General features: G+C 40.5%; 1 protein-coding gene across 1 annotated transcript; it reads left to right on the top strand.

Annotated features, from left to right (window-relative positions):
- Positions 1-101: 101 nt before the first annotated feature.
- On the top strand, positions 102-14,614 carry PLAGL1 (PLAG1 like zinc finger 1). Its single transcript, XM_065401440.1, has 7 exons — positions 102-189; positions 1,366-1,521; positions 2,842-2,954; positions 5,309-5,458; positions 11,058-11,183; positions 12,168-12,664; positions 13,351-14,614. Exons 1-7 carry the CDS (start codon positions 102-104, stop codon positions 14,612-14,614), a joined length of 2,394 nt encoding a protein of 797 aa, XP_065257512.1.
- The last annotated feature ends 8,060 nt before the right edge of the window (positions 14,615-22,674 follow it).

Genomic DNA, 22,674 nt, shown 5'->3' with positions numbered 1-22,674 from the left:
TGTTAATACGCAGTATAACTATTTTGTGCTAAGATCTATCAAGCCAAGCAAGTGGTCAGGCTGGGTCCTGAAGCCAAGTGCTTCAGGGAAATTTGTTGGTGATGCAGCAGGTGGCACATTTCCTTCTTAGTCGTGACCGAAAGAGCCAGCAGGGTGAAGAATCCTTATATGCACACACAGGTTGGGCAGGTAAGGGGATGGGTGAAATTCTCTCCCAGTTTTTCTAGGCAGCTGCTAATGCAGAGAAAATGTATTTGTGATGAGATAGGACCCTGCAGCATTAGAGGTTGGGACAGAGATCCCCAAAGTGTGGGGCGCAACCCCCTGGGGGGCATGAAGAACCATTGGGGAGGTGCTGCAGGGCCCGGGCCTGCCCCAATGGGGTCGGGAAAGGAGCACCACACAGCCCCTCCCTGCCCCCTGCTCTGCTCCGTTTCGGCCCCCAGCCGCGTCCCCGACTCCTGGCCCTGTGCGCGCCTCTCCCTGTCCCAATCGTCAGCCACTGGGCACGGCTCCATTCCCAAACCGGGGCTGAGGCTGGGGGCAAGGCCGGGAGTGGAGCCGCACTTGGCTGCAGGGCCGGACTGCTGGCCCCCACCTCCAGCCACAGCCCTGGCTCTGGCCCCTGCCCCACCCCCATCTGCAGCCCCAGCCTGGGCCTCCTTAACCCTGTCCGCATTCCGCCCCCACTCCCCCAAGCCACGGCCCCACTCCTGAGCCTAGCTCAGGGGTGGTGGGGGGCGTGGACCTCAAAAGTTTGGGGACCGCTGGGTTAGGAGCAGTCATTTGATCAGTGCTGGCCTGTACTCCTTTTGCATGAGCTCAGGTAGCGGGAGTGTAGCACTGATTAGCACAATTTCCCTGCTCTGCTTTGGCATGTGAGGGTGTGTCTACACTGCAATAAAAAAAAAAAACCGGTCACCTGGGCTCCAGCCTGAGCCTGAACATGGACATTGCAATTTTATAACCTCACAGCCTGAACCTGAGTCAGCTGGCATGGCCAGCCACGGGTGTTTTATTGCAGTGTAGATGTATGCTGAGAGTGAAAGGAGGGGATAGATGTGACAAGTTTCATGGCAGCAGAAAATTCTGCAGCAAGGGGCAAATTCTGTGTCCATGGAAATGCAGAATTTTTTTTGCGGTGTGCCTCTCCTGAGGTGGCTGTATTTCATTTGAGGGTGAAGTGAGCCGTGTATTTACCTAGTGTATCAGTTTAAGTCTGCAAAGGGCTTTGGGATCCTCCAGTATGAAGGGTGCTATAAGTGTAAGATATTATTTTGCAGTCTCCTTTTCATTCTCAACTTCTTGGGAATAGGGGGATAGTACATTACTTTTGTAATTGGGAACTTTCTTCTTGGCTTATAGGGTGTGAGGACTGCAGCAAAAGCCTTATAGGAGAATGCAAACTCCATGGACCACTCATCAGGGTTAAAGACCGGGTTATTCCCAGTCGAGCCCGCCTTACCCTACCTCACTACCTCACTTTGCGAGTGCTGGAACTGCGAGCTGGGAACCAACAGAGTAAGTATCGTAGCTCTTCCGGCTATGGCTTGGGAAAGAAGTGACAAAAAGGTACTAACACTGCTTGTTTTCAGAAGTAACTTAGAGGTGGCATTTTGTTCAGATAGTTCTAAACAGCCTATTTTAATTTTCGGTTGAGCACAGCTAAATCCTAGAACCCACCACTGATGGAGACGGAGGGGCAGACAGGCCAAACCTGAGCAGTGCTGTGACCCCATGCACCTGGTGACAACGTCACTTGGTTTGGGGGCCTCATCAAAATGTATTTCTAAGATTTCATTGATTTTATTCAAATTCATGATTTGTGACCTCCATGACAAAATTGTAGTCCTACCTATAGATACTTCAGTTAATTATGACATAGGCGTGCAAAGGGGGAAAGAGGTTCAATAAACAAAGTAGCAATGAAAGAAACAAAATTCAGATGGCATATGAAGGTTCAGTACAATTCACCTTGTCAGCATTGTAGAAAGATTGTATTGTTTCTTTCAGGCCACATGGTAGTTTGTTGGAGTTTGGAGAGAGAGGGGGAATTACAAACTCCTTGCTAATTTACAGATATTCCCCAATGATTGTTATATAACTCTAATTCTGCCTGGATAGTACTGCAGAAAATGAAGGTCTTCTGTGCAGAACTATCAGTGTTAATATGGGGGAATAATGGAACATGTAAGAGAGCTTACTTTGTACTTTCATAGCTATACACACTGATTGCTGGAGAGGACAGCCTTGTCAAACATGCCAAAGTGCAGAACCCTGGGGAAGTGATATTTAGTAGCTTACAATAGCCCTGCTGATGCTCATGTCATTTTGACTGTTCCATGCTTCTAGCCCCACAGTTTAATATGGAAAATCGGCAATTCACCGTGAATTAGGTGGTTTTGGAAATGTTACCCAAAGTCCCATTTTAAAAAGTGACTGAAAATTTTACCCATTAGAGCAGTGGTTCTCAAACTTTTGTAGTGGTGACCCCTTTCTCACAGAAAGCCTCTGCGTTTGACCCCATTTATAAAGTAAAAACACTTTTTATATTTAATATTATTAAAAATGCTGGAGCTGAAGTGATGTTTTAGGATGGAGACTGACAGCTCAAGACCCCCCATGTAATAACCTTGCAATCCCCTGAAAGGTCACGACCCCCAATTTGAGAACCTCTGCATTAGAGGTACTTGCCTGATTTATTCCTCAGCCTGAATCTAGGAGAGGAATTCCATGTGTCCATCCTATTTTACACTTGTTCATTTCCCTCAGTTGAAGCTATTTGGGATTTAGATCATGATGTGCATATTCTTCTTAGACTGGTCTTATTTTTATTCACAGTCCTTGGAGTGTTTGCTAAGAAAGTTATACAGAAGAGAACACAATTTGGTCCTTATGTTGGGAAACTATCTACAAAACTTACCCACTATGATGACAACAGGCTAGTTTTACAGGTAATGAACTCAGAGGTTCAGCTGGGCTTTGGAGGATTTTCTTTGCTGGGTTCTAAACTATTGCACCAGGGTTTGTAATATTTCAAGTGGCATAACCATCTCTCTCTTTCCTATTCAAGTTTCATATGCAAGAGTATTCATACTGCACATGCAGTCATGTCCAAAGTTTCATGATTTTCAGGTCAGTGTAACTTTAATTGCCAACTGGTTTTCCAATTTTGATCTAGTGATGCATAATTTGATACAAACATAATATATGATGCAGACCAAGTTGATCCTCTAGTGTAATGCTGAGGTGCTGGCTTGTATTTGCCCAATCTAGAATTTGTCCAATCTATTTTTAAAATGTCTATAGCCAGGGGTTTCCACTAGTTCAATGGGAGTGTTATTCCTCAGTCATTGCTGTTAGGAAATTTTTCCAGAGGGTTTGAAAGAGCAGGCAGAGCTTTGGCAAAGTCTGTCCTTTTATATTTTCACTAACCAGTAATCCAGGCACCATTTGACTTTATAAAAAAAAAACCAACCCACTCACACCAAAGATTAATCTTTTTCTGTGGGTGAGTCAGCAATAGTGGCAGCAACTGGTTAAGGCACCTGTTCATTGAGGAAAACAGGATAATAGGGGGCAAATATTTTTTATTGTAAACCACAAGAGAGACAACCTTTGACATATTGCTTATAGCATTTGTTGTTGTTTTGTTTATTTTGGTTGTAAGCTATTTAGCCATGTCTTCCTATGAGTTTGTACAGTGCCCAGCACAATGATGAGAGCTTTTGGGCACTTCCACAATGCAAATAAATAATATACATCTTAAAGTTGTGTACAGTTGTATCTAGGTATGCATGTACCATCCTAGTCAAGCACACCTTTGTTTAAATTTAAAAAATACTTGTTTACAGTTATTAGCCTTGAATCCCTTCTGGATTACACTATCCACTGCTAGCCTAGCCATCTGCAGGCAGGCCCATGGACAACCAGTGCCACCCTGAAAGTGACCAGCAGTAGCTGATACAATGCACCTCGTAGGAACCCCACTAGCAAAGGCTGCCTATAGCCTCTGCCAGCAAGTTAAAGCTGTCCTCCGATGGAACCCCTTTGGGAGGTTGACAGTGCAAACAACACCCACCCGTCTTCTGGGGGTGAATACCCACCTTTGCCCCCCTCCAGGCACAGCAACTTGTACTGGGGCAGGGAGTATAATTTATAACAACTATGCCAGTTTGAGTGAATCAAACACTCATTAGTTTCCTCCTCTTAGCTGCCTTTTAACCAAGCTTTACACAATTCCTCTGTCAGTCCCTCTATCCCCTTAATTATCTTAAGATTTATATTCTAAATGGCTGATGAGTTACCTCATGAGATGGAGAGAATGGCGTGAGACTTTACCCTGAATTTCTTTCAGCACAACAGCAGGAGCTTTGCCTTCTGTCTGCCAGAACCCTGACTGTGACTGAGACCAGCATTTATGCAGCAGAAATGTATTTTCATCAGCAACTACAATGTTAGATGGAAAGCTCCCAAAGGCAATGGAAATGTAGAGTGTTTCACATAATTGCTGCTTAACTCTCAAGAGCTTTCAAATGACCAGTGGAGCAGATAAATGGCATATTTGTGCATGAAATGTCAACATACTGAAAATGGACATACCGCTACAGCAAGACAATCCATCTTTCAGTGTATGTCACTGAAGGGTGACATCCTGGCAGCAGATCTGAAGCCTCTTGCCCAACACATTCCTTTCTTTTTCCATCTAAAAGGAATCCAGAAGGAATAAAGTAAAGCAGAGAGAATGAGACACTTTCCAGGCATTGTCATTCATTAGTATGATGTCCTTATTGTTATGGGAATACAGCATGTGGTCAGTCAAGAGGGATGAGTGTTGACATATCAGTATACTGGATGTTATCCCATTAGACTTATGTGAATTATATTATTGTTCCATGCAAAACAGAACTTCAGTACAGCATTGAAGGTTGAGATATCAAGCACTTAAGAAATGCATTACAGTTCAAAACTTATCTTTCTCCCTGTCTGCTTAGGCTTAAACCTTAAAATATCTTTTTACATCATTCTAAAAATTGTCAAATAATATAACCTGTAATTACATATTTCAAACAAATACCTGGTTATTTCTATACCTGGGCCCCTCAGAAATTGTACAGTCTTAACTTTTTTTTTCAGTTGGCTCATTTAAGTGTCACTTATTTTGTTTTTAAAAACATCTTTGTATGAAAAAAATATATAAAAAGCATTGTCCCTGACTCAAATTCAACAAAAAAAGGTTAGTGTGTTCCTTTCCACAGCTCTGTTGTAACTCATCCCTTCTCCCATAACCTCTCTCCTTTTTCTTCAGATATTGAAGGACGGCGGAAAGTACTTTCTGGATGCTCCCAATGAAGACTGTGGTAACTGGATGATGTTTGTCCGACTGGCCCGGAACCAGGAAGAACAGACCCTTGTAGCCTATCAGTACGCTGGAGAAGTCTACTTCACAACTGTTAAGGTAGTTAGGGCTACACCACCTCACATGACTACTATTCAAATGATAGCTTACTGTAACCAAAAACTGAGGAGACTGGCTCACCTCATTACAGATGAGAGGCTGATTATAGTTAAGTAACCTCCTCTCCATTACATACATCTCTTCATAACACTTAATGTTCAGTCAATCAAACACGCTGCTTACTGGGCCTTCTGACTAGACCAGGTGTTCTCAAACTGGGGGTCGGGAGGTTATTATATGGGGGGGTCACAAGCTGTCAGTCTCCATCCCAAACCCTGCTTTGCCTCCAGCATTTATAATGGTGTTATAAATTAAAAACACATTTTTATATATTTAAGGGGCGTCTCACTCAGAGGCTTGCTATGTGAAAGGGGTCACTAGTACAAAAGTTTGAGAACCACTGGACTAGACCTAATGTGTCATGGAATCTGCTGCAAGGGCTGGGAAAGAAAAGGATAGTGGTGGTAAAAAAAAAAAAAACAACTCAAATAGCATGGTTGATAATTGTAGTTTAAGCATGGCTGTTATAATTTTTTTTTTTTAATCTGAATTGGTTTGTGAGGAGCTTGCTCTAGCAGTATTATATCCAGCACAGCTTTGCTCTGGAAAGGACAAACAGTACCTTTCTTTTCTTACTTATATAATGAAACAACTTTTTGGAGACCAGTTGCTTAGAAACTGGATACTAAACAGAAAACTTTGAAAGCTCTGCAGTACTGAATACTATACTCGAGAACAGTGATTTAGTTGGAGACTTACTTTTCAGAATTTCTAGCACTGTGATCCTGTTGCAAGGTGACCAGTTTCTGATAGATTCTCTGGATTATTATTTTTCTGAGAGAAACTCTGTATTTATAAGTATCAGAGGTGTAGCCGTGTTAGTCTGGATCTGTAAAAAGCAACAGAGAGTCCGGTGGCACCTTTAAGACCAACAGATGTATTGGAGCATAAGCTTTCGTGGGTGAATGCCCACTTCATATATAGCAACTTGCTTCTTGGGTTTGTTTGTTGTTTTGACCACTATAAAGACTACAGCAGCTGTAAATCTTAGTTTACTATAAGACTATGCAATTTTATTCTCTTACCATCTCACAAAGCTGAAGCTTTTCTAGTAATGGAGTAAATGTGCCATATTTTTCTTGTTTTGCTTTTTTTATTAACCATATTTTACTTGAGCTACTGTATATCATGTCTAAAGAAGTCATACTTTAGAGGCCTAGGAGTTAGGAACTCACAATATCTAATACCAGCTCTGCCCCATATTTTCTGTGCGACTTTAGGCAAGTTATTTAACTGATTTCTCTCCATTTCTCCATCTGTAAAATGGGAATAATACTTACCTACTTCACAGGAGTGTTGCAAGAATTAGTTAATGGTTGTAAAGTGCTTTTAAGATATACAGTGCTATAGAAGTAGTATTAGTATTGGGCTACGTAAGAAAGTTAGTGTAAAAAGTGACAGGTGGTAACATGTAACAGATTGTCACATTGTCTTGTAGAGGTGAATAATAGATCTGTATTCAGGATTCTGGAGCAATCCGCAGTACTTTTGTGATTTTATACAAAATATGATTACATCTATGCTATACAAGTAAAACCAGTAGTATTATCATTATTTGGAAAGCACAAACAAATGCTTTTTAGGACTGTCAAGCGATTAAAAAAATTAATTGCGTTAATCGCACTGTTAAACAATAATAGAATACCACTTATTTAAATATTTTTGCATGTTTTCTACATTTTCAAATATACTGATTTCAGTTACAACACAGAATACAAAGTGTACAGTGCTCACTTTATATTTATTTTTAATTACAAATATTTGCATTGTAAAAAACAGAAGAAATAGTATTTTTCAGTTCACCTAATACAAGTACTGTAGTGCAATCTCTTTATAATGAAAGTTGAACTTACAAATGTAGAATTATGTACAAAATATAACTGCATTCAAAAATAAAACAATGTAAAACTGTAGAGCCTACAAGTCCACTCAGTCCTACTTCACCCAATTGCTCAAACAAGTATGGTTACAATTTGCAGGAGATAATGCTGCCCACGTCTTGTTTACAATGTCATCTGAAAGTGAGAACAGGCGTTCACATGGCATTGTTGTAGCCAGCATCGCAAGATAGTTATGTACCAGATGTGCTAAAGATTCATATGTCCCTTCATGCTTCAACCTTCATTGCAGCAGACATGCGTCCATGCTGATGACGGGTTCTGCTCGATAACGATCCAAAGCAGAGCGGATCGACGCATGTTCATTTTCATCATCTGAGTTAGATGTCACTAGCAGAAAGTTGATTTTCTTTTTTGGTGGTTCGGGTTCTGTAGTTTCTGCATCTGAGTGTTGCTCTTTTAATACATCTGAAAGCATTCGCCACACCTTGTCCCTCTCAGATTTTGGAAGGCACTTCAGATTCTTAAACCTTGGGTCGAGTGCTGTATCTATCCTTAGAAATCTTACATTGGTACCTTCTTTGTGTTTTGTCAAATCTGCTGTGAAAGTGTTCTTAAACAAACATGAGCTGGGTCATCATCCAAGGCTGTTATAACATGAAATATATGGCAGAATGTATGTTAAACAGAACAGGAGACATACAATTCTCCCCCAAGGAGTTCAGTCCACATTATTTTTTTAACGAGCATCATGTCCTCTGAAATGGTGGCTGATGCATGAAGGAGCATACAAATGTTCAGCATATCTGGCATGTAAATACCTTGCAACGCCGGCTACAAAAGTGCCATGCGAATGCCTGGTCTCACTTTCAGGTGACGTAAATAAGAAGCAGTCAGCAGTATCTCCTGTAAATGTAAACAAACTTGTTTGTCTTAGCAATTGGCTGAACAAGAAGTAGGACTAAGTGGACTTATGGGCTCTAATGTTTTACATTGTTTGGTTTCTGAGTGCAGTTATGTAACAAACAAACAAATCTACATTTGTAATTTACACTTTCACAAAAAAGAGATTGCACTACAGTACTTGTATGAGGTGAATTGAGAAATACTATTTCTTTTGTTTATCATTTTTACAGTGCAAATATTTGTAATAAAAATTATATAAAGTGAGCATTGTACACTTTGTATTGTAATAGAAATCAATATATTTGAAAATGTAAAAAAACATCCAAAAAATTAAATAAATTTCAATTGGTATTCTATTGTTTAACAGTGCGATTCATCACAATTTATTTTTTTAATCACAATTAATTTTTTTTAGTTAATCACATCAGTTAACTGTGATTAATCAACAGCCCTAATGCTTTCCCTTCAAGGTTGTGATAATGAGTTAGTCAAGCTATATTTTCTTGCATAATTTAAATGTTACAGGCCAAATTCTTTGCAGGTAGTAAATGAGCGCTGTTCTATGGAGCTGTGCTCATTTATTCCAGCAGAAAATTTGGTCACACACACATCTAACATGAAGAACAGGGTATGGTGGATCGAGTCTTACTAGCCTGGGTGTATTCTGCATCATATGAGAGGCTGGTTCAATAGTGACCTTGCTCCTCTCACTCCTGAGGAAAAGCATTGCTCATTGTATTGTGGGAGTGTAATGAACTGTTCCTGGGAGAGAGAGAGAGGACCACTTGCTATACTAAAGCACATCCTGCTGTTTGCTTCATAGAGTAGCCATGGAGTTGTCACAGAGGAAGATATTTCCTATAGGCAGGAGAAAGAACACCATAAATAACATCTGTTAATAGTGGTAAAAAGTGGTGACACCTCCCCTCCCCTTTATAATACAGAGATGAAGATCCTTAAGATTCAGTTTGGAACAAAGAAAGGAAACTGCAATGAGACAAAACTGCTGCTACAAAATGTGTATATGTACATGTATGTCATTTTTGTTTGTGACACTTCTTTAGCTTTCACTTGCCTATTGAGTGACTAGAAGACACTGTTAGAGAATTTGGTGGAATACTACTGCGAATGACAAATCGCTACAACACATATTTTAAAAACAAAAATCCCACAGTATACAAGTGAGTAAGCATCATCCATGCTCAAAGTCAGTCTGGCCATTTAAGAATTTCTGTGTATTACCCCATCATTCCCATGTTAAACACTGATGCAAGAGAAAAACAAAAATATTGATGTAAAGAAGTCACACATTGTAGCACAAGACCCAGCCATTGATCATCTTTGCTGTTTCCTGCACAGCAGCATGGAAATAATTTAACGAAGTATATAAGAGTGAAATGCTAATGTATTCAGTGCTGCCCACTCTGTATTTTTCTGTAATTGCATTATTATTGGCTAAATATATTATGATTACATTAGTCTTAACCTCAGTGACCTTTGTTAAATTTCCTCCTCCCTGTCTTTAGGAATTGTACAAATAAATAACTGATTTTTCAACTCACACTGAACAGTACTTAAAAAAAAAAAAAAGGTTGAATTTTGAAACTAAGCTGTGAACCACGGTGCCTAGGGTAGCCCACATTGAAAATGCCAAGGCCAGGGCAGGCTGCTAAAAGGAGAGCAGATTCTCCCAAAACTGTGCTCCTGACCCCACACTGGTTATCAGGAAGCTTAAAAAAAAAGAAATCACTCAGCTCCCTTTGAATTCCAGTCTCTGGCTCCCAATCAGCAAATAGGTCCAGTAACGTGAGAAGTTATTTAAAACTCTAGTCACTATACAAAATGTTCTTCTGATCCCCCAAAGGGCCACCCACATAACCAGCTCAATATTAGGTTGGATCGTACCCAAAATACCACGCTGCCAGCCAATCCTTTAGTATCTAAAACCAAAGGTTTATTAGAAAAGAATGAGAAGAGAGTCATTAAATGGTGAAAGCAATTATATACATACATAAGATTTCAGAGTCCATATATCAGGTTCTTAGCAGCACTGGTGAGTTTGCTGGCTTATGGAGTCCCTCTGGAACACATCCAAAGCTTGGATGGGTCTATCAGTCCTTTGTTCAAAGCTTCAGTTCGTAGAGAAGTTACTCCAGAGGTGAGAAGCAGGATTGAAGACAAAATGGAGAAGATGCAGCTGCCTTTCAATATCCTTTGCCATGTGGCCTGTACATCTTCTGTCCCAAACCCAAGCTCACGGGCAAGAAAGAGCTCTTGTAATCCCCTGTCCACAGGCATGTCCCTACATGTCTTGCTGACTCATAGGCATAGCTCCTGCCTTCTCTCAATGGGTTAATTGTAGAGCTGATTGGCCTTGATTGGCCATCCAACAGGCTAGATAGTCCCAGACAGATTGGCCTCAGCAATGTCATCCAGAAACAGCACAGGTTGGAGATGCAGATATATCATACATATTTATAACTCACGATACAAAGATGATACACACATATAAACAAGGCCATCAAACTTAGCAAATCAGAACTTTTCCACTGATACCTTACATGGCACATCTTGTAAAATTCATTGCAATTTTATAATATTGGTATCAATAATATTATAAATGGGCATATTCCATACAGCATCACATAAGCTATCAATGGTTTAAACAGATATGAAGAAAACAGTTGCTGTAAAGGTAACAACTAGACTACCACCTGTTTTAAATAAGATGTAAAAGTTTCCTATAGAAACAAAGACAATACAAGTAAATACTGGGGATTTTTTTCCATTCACAGCCAATTGAACCCCACACAGAATTAAAAGTGTGGTATGCTGCAGATTACGCCAAGTTTATGGAAGCTTCTGCAGTTGTCATCAAAGAAGAATCTGATATCTGTGCTTTATCACCAGTTTTAACAACAGTAAGTGTCCAAGGACTGCATCCAAGCCAACACCTGACCTCATCTCAGAAAACCTACCTGCTCACCTTGCCTCAGTTCACATGACAGAAAATGATTGTCAACTAGTCTAACACTGAATTAACAGTTTCAATCAAATAGCAAAAGAAAAGTATTACCTGCAGCTCTATTACTTTGTGTACTGTACTTGTACTCTAAACAGGGCACGATACAGTGTTGGCATGTAATGGTAAACTCTGGAAAGACTAGCATGCTGGCATATATTCTTGGGAAACTGAGTACACCAGTCCTTAAAATTCTCCTTTCACCCGTTCACTGCTCTAGCTTATGTCATGTCCTAATTCTTTGGCATACATGTGCTGCATGTTACAGCGCCCGCCCCCTACCCCCCCCCCCCCCCCCCCGTGTTAAAGCACAAAAGCTATTACATCTCATTATTTTCTTCTTTCTCCATGTCTCTATGGAGAGAGAGAGAGAGACACAGACAGACAGACAGACAGACAGACACCCTGCATTGTTGGCAGAATAATCCCACAGGCCCATGGCTTCTGTACAGCTGCAGTATCACAGTTTGCTCTCAGTCTAAAATTAAGTGGAAAACTTGACTCAGTCTTAACTATGGAACTGTGACTATCGCTTCCATAATAAGAACAAGCACAGAGACACTGAAATTTACTATGCAGAGGAAAAAAAAAAAAATCACCAAAGGCTCAACAAGAGCTAGAATAGCAATAAACACCAGACAACAACATGGAAATAATCATTTACCCAATCATTTGTTTTCATGCTTGTACACAGCTAAGATTAATATGTCTCCAACTGAACAGCAGTCTGGGCGGCACAGTTACGTGCTGTGCCTGCGCCTGTCACCAAGGGAAGTGAGAGGCCTTGGGAAGACCAAAGACAACATAGGGCTGGTGAGAAGAATGTGACCTCTCTCTCTTTGTAATGGTTAATCTGAGGGAACTGTTTCTGTTCTCATTGCAGAGAGAGTGTGCCGACGCCTGGATATGCTCCAATTGTAGTAACGTTTTTGGGACTTTAGCTCTGCTGGAATCTCACCAATGCATCAGTAAAGACAAAGCACTTCTCACCAGCTTCAGACCAGCAAATAAATTAGAACCTCTAAAAGCAAAGGGCAAAACCAAAGGCAAACTGAGTGAAACTGGCATGGGCGCAAGCATTGTCCAGTGCTATGGGGCCATTTCCTGTTCCCCTAGTGCAAAGTCTACCTGTGCCAGCTCAGGAAGTGTTTGCGGTTCCATTGTGAGATTTGTGCCTACATGGAGAAATGGTCAGTCTTCACTACTAAAGGAAAGAGAAGCGAAGCAGCCAGACAGTTATCGCTGCCGCCTCTGCGGGAAGATATTTGTTTCTGTTGAAAAGCTCACAGCCCACACTTATGCCCACACAGGAGAGCGTCCCTACAGGTGTTCCCAGCAGGGATGCACGAAAGCTTTCATTTCCAAATACAAACTGATAAGGTACATCTCCTGAAGGGATAGCAGCCCTTCCCAGTGGGGGTCTGGGGAGGAAAATATGTATTTTCTTGGCATGCACTAGTGACAACTACTCACTAAACTCCATTGGTCATATTTCTATATAGAATGTTAAGATTTAAATAAATGCTGTTCAAGGTGCGTGAATAAAACAGATTCACCGCCATCTGTTGCTTATAAGTATCCATTCTGATAGCATGTGCATACACCTGAGCCCCAAGTCAGGTGGGCTTATATATGGCTCCTTTCTTCTAAGGAACTTGAGCACTTCACAAACATTAAATTGATTACGTCACACCTCACTTCTGAGAGTAAGTGTTATACCCCTTTTACAGATGAGAGAACAGGCACAGGGAGGATAAATGAGTTTTCCATTGTATTCCAACAAGTCAGTGGCAGGACAATAGGTATTCCAACTCCCAGTCCTCTGTTTTAGGCACTAGCTAGCCTCTGCCTCTCAAGTACAATTATAATTGCTATTCAAAAGGTGTTCCTTGCAGTAATGTTCATCTAGCTCTACAGACTATAAAAAACCCACCAGTTTACTATTTAACAGAGTCTGGCTTTTTGAAAACTGTTACCCTAGAGAGCGTAAGTGCCTTCATATTGTGAAGCTGTATCCCACTTGTGTGCATGAGTTCTGTAAACATGTTGTTATTCTTCTGTCTTAGGCACTCGGCCACCCACTCTCCACAGAAATCTCACCAATGTGGTTACTGTGAAAAGACCTTCCACAGAAAGGACCATCTGAAAAATCACCTTCAGACTCATGACCCCAACAAAATGGCCTTCAAGTGTGAAGAGTGTGACAAGAAGTACAACACCAAGCTGGGTTACAAACGACACCTGGCTCTTCATGCAGCCACCAGTGGGGACCTTACCTGCAGGGTGTGTTCCCAAGAGTTTGGAGGCACTGAAATGTTGTTAGAACACCTCAAAACTCATGCAGGGAAGCCAGGCAGCAGCACCAAGGAAAAGAAACATAAGTGTGACCATTGTGAACACTATTTCTATACCCGCAAAGATGTGCGGCGTCACATGGTGGTTCACACAGGCTGCAAGGACTTCTTGTGCCAGTTTTGTGCCCAGAGATTTGGGCGCAAGGACCACTTGACTCGCCACATGAAGAAAACACATCCACAAGAGCTGCTGAAGGGCAGGTTGCAGAATGGTGACTTGCAGGGTCTCTTTGCCCCTTTTTCTCCATTCAGACTGAAGGAAGATGCCAGTATCCTGTCCTCTTTTCCTGAGAGGGCTTCTATGCAGCATGGGCTTCCGAACACATTAGAAGCAGAAGAGTATAGCAGCCCACATATTCACTGTCAACAAAGCCTACAGTCTACTCATCCCTTTGAACCTCCTCATTTGCTAAGGATGAGCTGTGTAGATAGTCTCTCAGCCACTCATTCTAAACCATCTCCACCATCAATTCCTACCAACCAGAATCTTCATCGGCACAACAAATATGAACTGAGTACTACCTCATTTGCACCAACATCCCTCAAAACTCTACCCATCGAAGTGGATGGTAAAGCTCATAATGTGAATTTGCTCGAGGACCTGCCTTTACCAGAACCTCACAAAGTCAATCTGGAAGAAGCCTCCTCGGGGGCTGCAGGCGATGCTGGCAAGTACATATTGCACAAGGAGGCTGTGACAACAGTTGAATCTATTAGCATGCCCTCCATGGATCTTACTCATATACTGGGTTTCTGGCAGTTCCCTCAGAGTGATAACCAGAATAACAGTGGGGACATCACAATGGCATTTGGTCAGGAGGAAGCACCACACAGGCTGAGCTGCCTCAGCCAACAGCAAGGTGCACAGCTAGCTCTGGGTGGAGTGGCCTTAAACCAGCTTCATCATGTCCCACATTCTTTTCCATCCAGTACAAATTCTGCAACATTGCCTCATTTTCACCATGCATTCAGATAACTACCACCTTTTTTAGGGCTCCTTTTCATACCCAGATTTGCAAAGGAGAAAAGCCCTAAGCCATCTTAAGAACTTTTAAAAAGGACATTATAAACATTGTAGAATGTTCCAGGAAGTAACAGAATGAATAGATGTATTTTATATAATACTTACTAGTTTCGTAGCATATGACACTTGCAACAATGCCATATTTTCCCCTCAATACCCTCCATGTTTTTACACTTAAACCAAATAGTTGAACTAGTGTTCTCCAGTGGAAATACAAATGTATCTATAACAGGCACAAAACATGATGGCTGCTATGGGGGTGAGGGTGGGAAACATAACTTTTTAAATGAGCCATGACTTGCAGTAATTTTATACAAATGACTTGAACATTGTTCATATGTAGAATCTAGGAGGGTCCAGTAGGTTTTTATGGCAAGCACTTAATCACTGAGCTTTAAGAATTTTTAATTTAAGTTGTGACTTCCTTCACTTATTTTATCTCCTCTCACTTTTTTGAAAACAAAATATGGCTGTGGTGACTAAGTTGAACTAGAATTTGTTTTTTTGAAGTGCACTTCTGCTGTGTGTGGAGATACGGTGTTTTCTCCAGGGCTGGAAATAACTACCACCGTCGTAGCCTAAGAATAGATGTCTTGTATAAACGGCTTTTTCTGAAGAGGCAATACGTGGTTAAGACAATACATTGATTTTAATTTAGACCTTGATCCTGCAAGATGCTAGGCATTCTGGGCCTAATCCAAGAAAGCACTTAAGCCTATACTTAGCTTTAAGCGCAAGTAGTCCCATTGACTCCAGCACACTCAGCCCCTTGCACAATCTAACTCTCAGGCTATGTCTACACTAGCACTTTTGTCGGCAAAACTACACCCCGACTAACAAAAGTTTCACTGACAAAAACGCCGGTGTGGACAGCACTATGTCAGCGGGAGATGCTCTCCCGCTGACTTATCTACCATTGCTTGTTGGAGGTGTTTTAATTATGCCGGCCGGAGAGCTCTCCCCCTCTGGCATAGAGTGACTACACAGGAGACCTTACAGCAGTGCAGCTGTGCTACTGTACAGTCCGTAGTGTAGACATAGCCTCAGTAAAGATTATGTTCCCCATCCAAGCAAGCTCTGTTCACTTTTGGTTGATGATGGCCTTTGTTTCATCCAGAAAAGTGATTCATTGTAAAAACAAGGAGTCTGGTGGCATACAGACTAACACGCTACCCCTCTGATACTTATTCAGTGTAACAATCTGTAGCATAAATGTTCCTTGGCAGCTAAACTACACTAGCAACATAAGCTTGATGTTACAGTCCTCAACATATGCATGGTAGCTTTTGTTGCAGTCAATGACTGGTCTGCATCCAGAAGGACTGCAAGATCAGACAAGGTCCCACGGTGTCTCTTCCACAGCTACATACAATGTCTAACCCCCACTAAAGTTGGATAAATATATAGCAGGTATGAAAATGTTAAGTAATTTTATATTTATGGTTTCAGCACAGTAGTATTTAACAGGTTATATCTGGCCATTAAGTTACATTCATATGTATAAACCAAAACAGAAATATGCTCTTTTTTGTTTTTGTAAGTTGTCTGTATATATTTCCTTTCTAAATGTCTTCAGGTGTCAAAGTGCCATCAACTGACAAGGTATGGTGAACTCATGCAAATTGCAAAAGATACCACACTACAAACTTTTTTTTTTTTTTTTTTTAAAGAAAACCTTCAGGGTCCATCCATCTCCCGTAAACCACTTCACAAAGATCCTGTGTTTTTAGTTTGCTGCTGTTGCTGATTATGTTCTTCTGGATCAAAAGAAAACATAGAAATGTAAAGTCTAAATCCCACTAGGTGCTCTCTGCCCTCAAGTCCCATTGTTTAAAAAGAGATTGATTTATTAATGAACTACTAAAAAAAGCCCTTCTCTGAAAAATTCGAGAATGATAGTGTATGCCTGTCGTGCATTTTAAATTATTCTAGGACGTTATGGATAAAGCTTTAAAAATTTGTTGTGTGGGTGTAGATTTAGATTAATTCATTTACTGTGTTGTCCTTTCTAATCTTGCATATTGTATTCACTTTGCTTCATCCACTATTGTCTCTCTTTAACAATATGGATGTTTATAGGCATTATCTAAACATATAATATTAATGAGCATTTTATCAGCTTGGTTTGAACTTCTGCAAAGAGGTGTAACTAAATATTTAATAATTTTCCTTCACTTAAAGGTCACGGTTAAAAGAAAATGCAACACATGAGCTAGAATCATGATCATGCTCTGTATGGAAATGTTCAGATTTACGATCCATCAAGAGAACCTGTCCCCATACCTGCTTTCAAGCTATTCTGAAATACAGCATTGTGTCTTCTAGAGGGGTGCTAGTCTTCTGTAATTAATGAAGAGTGCTTCAAATTCAAATAAAAAGTAGCATGAATCACCTGTGTTACTAGAGCTTCTAGATAGCATGAGGTAATGGTGATTAAAACATTCTAATGAAAAAGGTAATTGGTTATTTTAATCCTGTCAATAAATTCAAAATTAGCTTCTAACATTCCTGAAAGCTTAAATGTAGGGGAAGCCTGAACACAGGCCCTGTTTTGTATTGAATCATTAAGGGCACCACACGCCATGTATCCAGTAAGAACTTTTATCTTTAGAATCTCAGAACACTACAAAAACTAAAGATTTGTGTCATTTATTTTAAAGTAGGAGTTTGGGGCAGGGGGAGATTTTCTTTTCTGTAAATTTAGTGTTGTTAAGAAGGCCTCCACTGAGAGCCCTGGAGATTGAGGTGTGTTCATCCATAGGACAAGAACAACGCACACAATAGCTTCCTCCACATTGCCCATTTGCCTCAACAGACCATCTCTTTTATGCAAAGATTTCAGTGACTGAGCTGCTTTAGGAGCGAGCCGTCATGTCAGTGGAAGGAAAATGTTGATATGTGAAGTGACGTTATTATGCTGGGGGTGTGTTTGAAATATCTGAGCTTGGGAGACCAGTCTGGAAACCAAGAACTCCCAAATTCTTATCCCAGCGGTGTCATTTCACCTACCTAGCTCCATTTCCCAATCTGTAAAATGAGGATAGTGATACTTACCTACTTCACAGGTTTGTGTGAACATTAATCTCTAGATAGCTTTGAATATGTAAAGTACTATATAAGTGTGAAGCAGTATTCTGTACAGTATATAGCCCCATACCTGTGTATTTTTTCTGTAAACAGGATTATTCTTTTTCTAGATTATCGGACACAACTCCATTGCGAGGGTTTCATTTATGCCTAAATGCAAAACAGAAGTATGGATTAGTGTAGATTATCCTATACCAGCACAGCAAAATTGCTTACCTTAATACAAAGTTGCATAAGTCATGTATACATTTATGCATTTGGTTTTGCACAGTTGTAAATTTGGGTGCCCCCATTGTGAGTATTAATATTATTTCACTTCAAGTCGGGGCACTTTGTAAACTCAACAAGATGATCAAGTTATAATAGCATCCTGGGCAAAATTTTCAAAAGTGCCTAAATGATTGATGGGAAAAATCAAGAGGACTTAAGCTCCTAAATCACCAATGCACTTTTGAAAAGCTACTCTGCCCCAGGTAGACTCTTAACAAAGGGAGTTGATTTAAATCACATTAAGCTACCTCAGCATACAAATCAAGCTACCTCTATGACAGTTTCCCAACACAATTTTGTCATTTCACTTCACACCACCACTCCTTATATCCTTTATCTTGGTGGAGTCTGTAATAAAGTCTCAAACAAATTTAGAACAGAAAAGTGAAGTTACACTTATCACTACAGTAATGCATCTCACAGAACTCCTCTGGTTCAATAACTGAGCATGAGTTACATACACATTGTCACTAGTCTGGTTAATACACAGCCAGTGTTAGCACACCATAAACCGTGCTTCCAATGGCGGGGGTTAATGGGAAGGAAAGAGAGGGAGACAGCTGGGGATGACACACATTAGAACAAGGATGATCTTAAAATCAGAGCTCAGCATCATGTAACTGTTCTTCTCCCCAACTTGAGTACTGAAGCAGCTGATTTTTCTTGTAGTATTTATGTGCATCACTCTTATATTGTCAGCTTCCCAACATGGCGGTGCTGCTGATGTTTATCCTTCGCGTAAACCAAAACCACAAAGGGTACATCAGTACTGCAATCATGGGGTGTGGTTACAGCTCAAATAGACACACGTGAGCTAGCTTAAATCTAGTTAGTTTGGGTACTGGAGCAATGAAGCTGTGGCAGGGTGTGCTTTAGCGTGGGCTGTGCCAGCTCGCCCAGCACCCTAATTGCTCATGGAGCTGGCGCGCACTGCTGCAACTTCACTACTTGTGGACCCTAGCTAGATTAAAGTTAGCTCAGGTATGTCTACTCAAGCTGCAATCACACCTCATGGTTGCAAAGTAGATGTACACTAAGTTTTACATATCCTGCTCTTTTTTCAGGAACAGGCAGGATAAGTTACCTAATTAGGCCTGAGAGACAAGGTGGGTGAGGGAATATCTTCTATTGGACCAACTTCTGGTGGTGAATGAGACAAGTTTTCGAGCTACACAATGCTCTTCTTCAGGCCTGGGCATTTTCTTGCTGGTTTGGTGAATCCATCTTGTTTCCTGGAGATAACCTCTATCACAGCTGACACTTAGGATTGAACTAGTGACCTCAAGTGCTGATTACATTCATCCCTACAACTAGAGTTAAAGAGGCAGGCTCTGTAGCAAACCCATGTCCTCTGTGGAATGAGCATATAGGGAGAGACACCACACAGTGATCAGTGGGTTACACCATCATATCACTTTAATATCTAATATGTCCTCTACTGCAAGACTAGTTTTTGTGCTTGGAGTAGACAATGATCTAATCACTCTTTTCTATCTCTAATATGAACCTACATGTCACTTTAAAGCAATACAGTACAACAGGGCAAAATACCTCATAACGTCTGTCAATTCTCACAATCCCATTTGAGACCTAAAGTCTAAAATAGTTTCTCTGTGTAATATTTCCATGTAGTTTATAAACAACTTTTTATTGTAATAAAATAAGCTATGTAGAGCAGAATTATTTTAATATGTAATGCTTACTATGTTAATCAGGGGCTACTAACTGAAAGCCTGTGGTGACAGCATGAGAGAGACCAGGCAAGTGGTAGAACCTCAGATCTTACATGACGTGATGGTTTTGACTCTTTCTAACAAAGATTTGAGTGCAAATCAGGACTATAGCTATCAGGCATGGAAAGTGGGTCTCTTGGAGCCTGCTGCGTGGAAAGCAGTGGGAGTTTTGCATTTGAAATCAATGTGTGCGAATCAGGCAGGATGAAATACTGTATGTTATATTTATATAAAATTAGCACAACAGTATTCTATTCACTCATTGAGTGGGGCAGGGGTAGAACCTTTTCAGAGGCAGCGTGGCCCACTGGACAGGGCCTTGGGCTAGACAACAGTAGGACTTGAGTTCTAGGCTCAGCTCTGCCATTGACTTTGTGATCTTGAACAAGTTATTTCACCTTTCAGCACTTCTATCTATAACACAGGAATGATAATACTTCCCTCCTATGCACACTATAGATAAAACGTGCTATATAACAGCTAATGAATAGACTAACCACCAACAGGCAGAGATTAGAAAATATAATGGAGAAAGCTGGGTGAATTAATTGCCATATATCACAGGTGTACTCTTGGAAAGGTATGATGGAAACTATGCAACCCCAGCAAAATAACACTAAGAGGCTCATATTACATCACTCACAGCAAGAGAAGATTTGCTATAGGAAGCAAAGGTTACACCTACATTTAAACATGTAACTAGAATGCACCGTCCATCCCATATATAAAAAGCTAAAATTCAGAAGAACCTTAGCACTCCAAGAGGTTTGTTTCTCTATCATTTTTTCTGGTTTCATTTCATGGCCTGTTCTTGTTTTGATTCTCTCTCTTCTTAACCAACTTACTGCTGCTAATTCTTGAGAGAGTTTTTTGAAGTCAGTCTGAAATATTTTGACAAGTTTCATATGTTACTGCTTTATTCATTTTTTGTTAACAGGGAATTTTATTTTAAATGTAGTTTTCTAATGTAACAGCTAAATTTATCCTTGCTGCATACCCCTGAAAGTCAATGGAGTTACACTAGTTTGAATTTGGCCATGTGTCTTATTTTAACCTGTCATAACTGACAAACTTAACTCTGACTAGTTTACTTAAACTGTATATAGTCTATTACTCTATCATTGTTGTATCCTACTAGGTATTATTTGAGAATTATTTCTGGTCTTTCATTTACTGTATAAACATTTTATATGGAAGCAGCAGCACCTTCAGGTTGTCGGTTTTTTTTTTAATTAAGGACAACTATTAGAAATCACTGGGCTGAAATTAGTGTATTACGAACAGAATGATGGAAGGTACCCTCCTTTTCCTATATATTGTATCCTATCAAACAATTTGTAATAACTCCTCCTTCATAAAAAAAAGTGTAAAGTTTGTGTATCCAGGAAAAGAAATCAACTTGAGAATTAATCAGGGAACATGAAGAGCATTGAAGTTGAGAGACAAAATTGAGTTTACACCTTTCTCTCTCTTTATTGGAAGAAGAATGAGACTATTAAGAATATGAATTGGATTCACAGTTCACACCCAAGTTATTAAACTAATGAACCTCTCCTATTTTGTCTAAACAAAATGAATCACTAATAATTGAACTGGTGGGACGCCACCGATGTAAGTTATCAACAGGGCAGTATGCTCACACTGGCCAGGCTGTTTTTTCAGTTTCAGTTTTTGTCCCATGTCTGTGCAGTTGCAATCTCATTTCCTGATTCAGCGCCCTAAAACAGTGGGTTTTGGGAGATTTCAAAGACCTGGGAAACTAGACATTTTCTGAGAATATAGCAAACTCCCACAATACCCCAGTAAAAATCCCAGAAGTCCTGGTACCTCCATTTCCTAGACTGTCTTAAAATGAAGGGTGAACATTCAGCTCTCAACCTCAGGTCTTGCTCAGTTAAAAATGGTTTCTGCTGGAGTTTTTAAAACAGTCAAGAAGTGACTACATATGTCCTACCTCTACCTTCAGAGAAACAGAGTGAGAGCAGCAGTACATGGAGTTCACGATGCAATGGCTGTGTGCCCAAGTACATTCTTGGGGATGGTCTTTAGAGGGTTGAATGCTGCTTTTGAATCAAGGCCACAGTTTGGAGGGACTGAACTGTTATTAAGCACCTGTAATTGCTGAAAGCAGCTGTCAAGGCTGTATCCCCACTTTGAACTTTAGGGTACAAGTGTGGGGGCCTGCATGAGGACTTCCAAGCTTAACTACCAGCTTAGATCTGGTCCGCTGCCACCATTCCCACAAGCTAATTCCCTTCCCTGGGAAGCTTTGAGAAACCTTTCACCAATTCCCTGGTGAATACAGATCCAAACCCCTTGGATCTTAAAACAAGGAGAAATTGACCCTTCCCCCCTCCTTCCTTTCACCAACTCCTGGTGAATACAGATCCAACTCCCTTGGATCTAAAAACAAGGAAAAATCAATCAGGTTCTTAAAAAGAAGGCTTTTAATTAAAGAAAAAGGTAAAAATCGTCTCTGTAAAATCAGTATGGAAAATAACTTTACAGGGTAATCAAACTTAAAGAGCTCAGAGGACCCCCCTCTAGTCTCAGGTTCAAAGTACAGCAAACAAAGATAAACACTCTAGTAAAAGGTACATTTACAAGTTGAGAAAACAAAGTAATACTAAGACGCCTTGCCTGGCTTTTTACTTACAAGTTTGAAATGAGAGAGACTTGTTTAGAAAGATGGGGAGAACCTGGATTGATGTCTGGTCCCTCTCAGTCCCAAGAGCGAACGACCCCTTAAACAAAGAGCACAACCAAAAGCCTTTCCCCCCCCCAAGATTTGAAAGTATCTTGTCCCCTTATTGGTACTTTGGGTCAGGTGTCAGCCAGGTTACCCGAGCTTCTTAACCCTTTACAGGTAAAAGGATTTTGGAGTCTCTGGCCAGGAGGGATTTTATAGTACTGTACACAGGA

The sequence above is a fragment of the Emys orbicularis genome, chromosome 3 (genome assembly GCF_028017835.1).
Source record: "Emys orbicularis isolate rEmyOrb1 chromosome 3, rEmyOrb1.hap1, whole genome shotgun sequence".
Taxonomy (NCBI): domain Eukaryota; kingdom Metazoa; phylum Chordata; order Testudines; family Emydidae; genus Emys; species Emys orbicularis.
The sequence above is the reverse complement of the archived record's forward strand: the minus strand, read 5'-3'. Positions and strand labels throughout refer to the sequence as shown.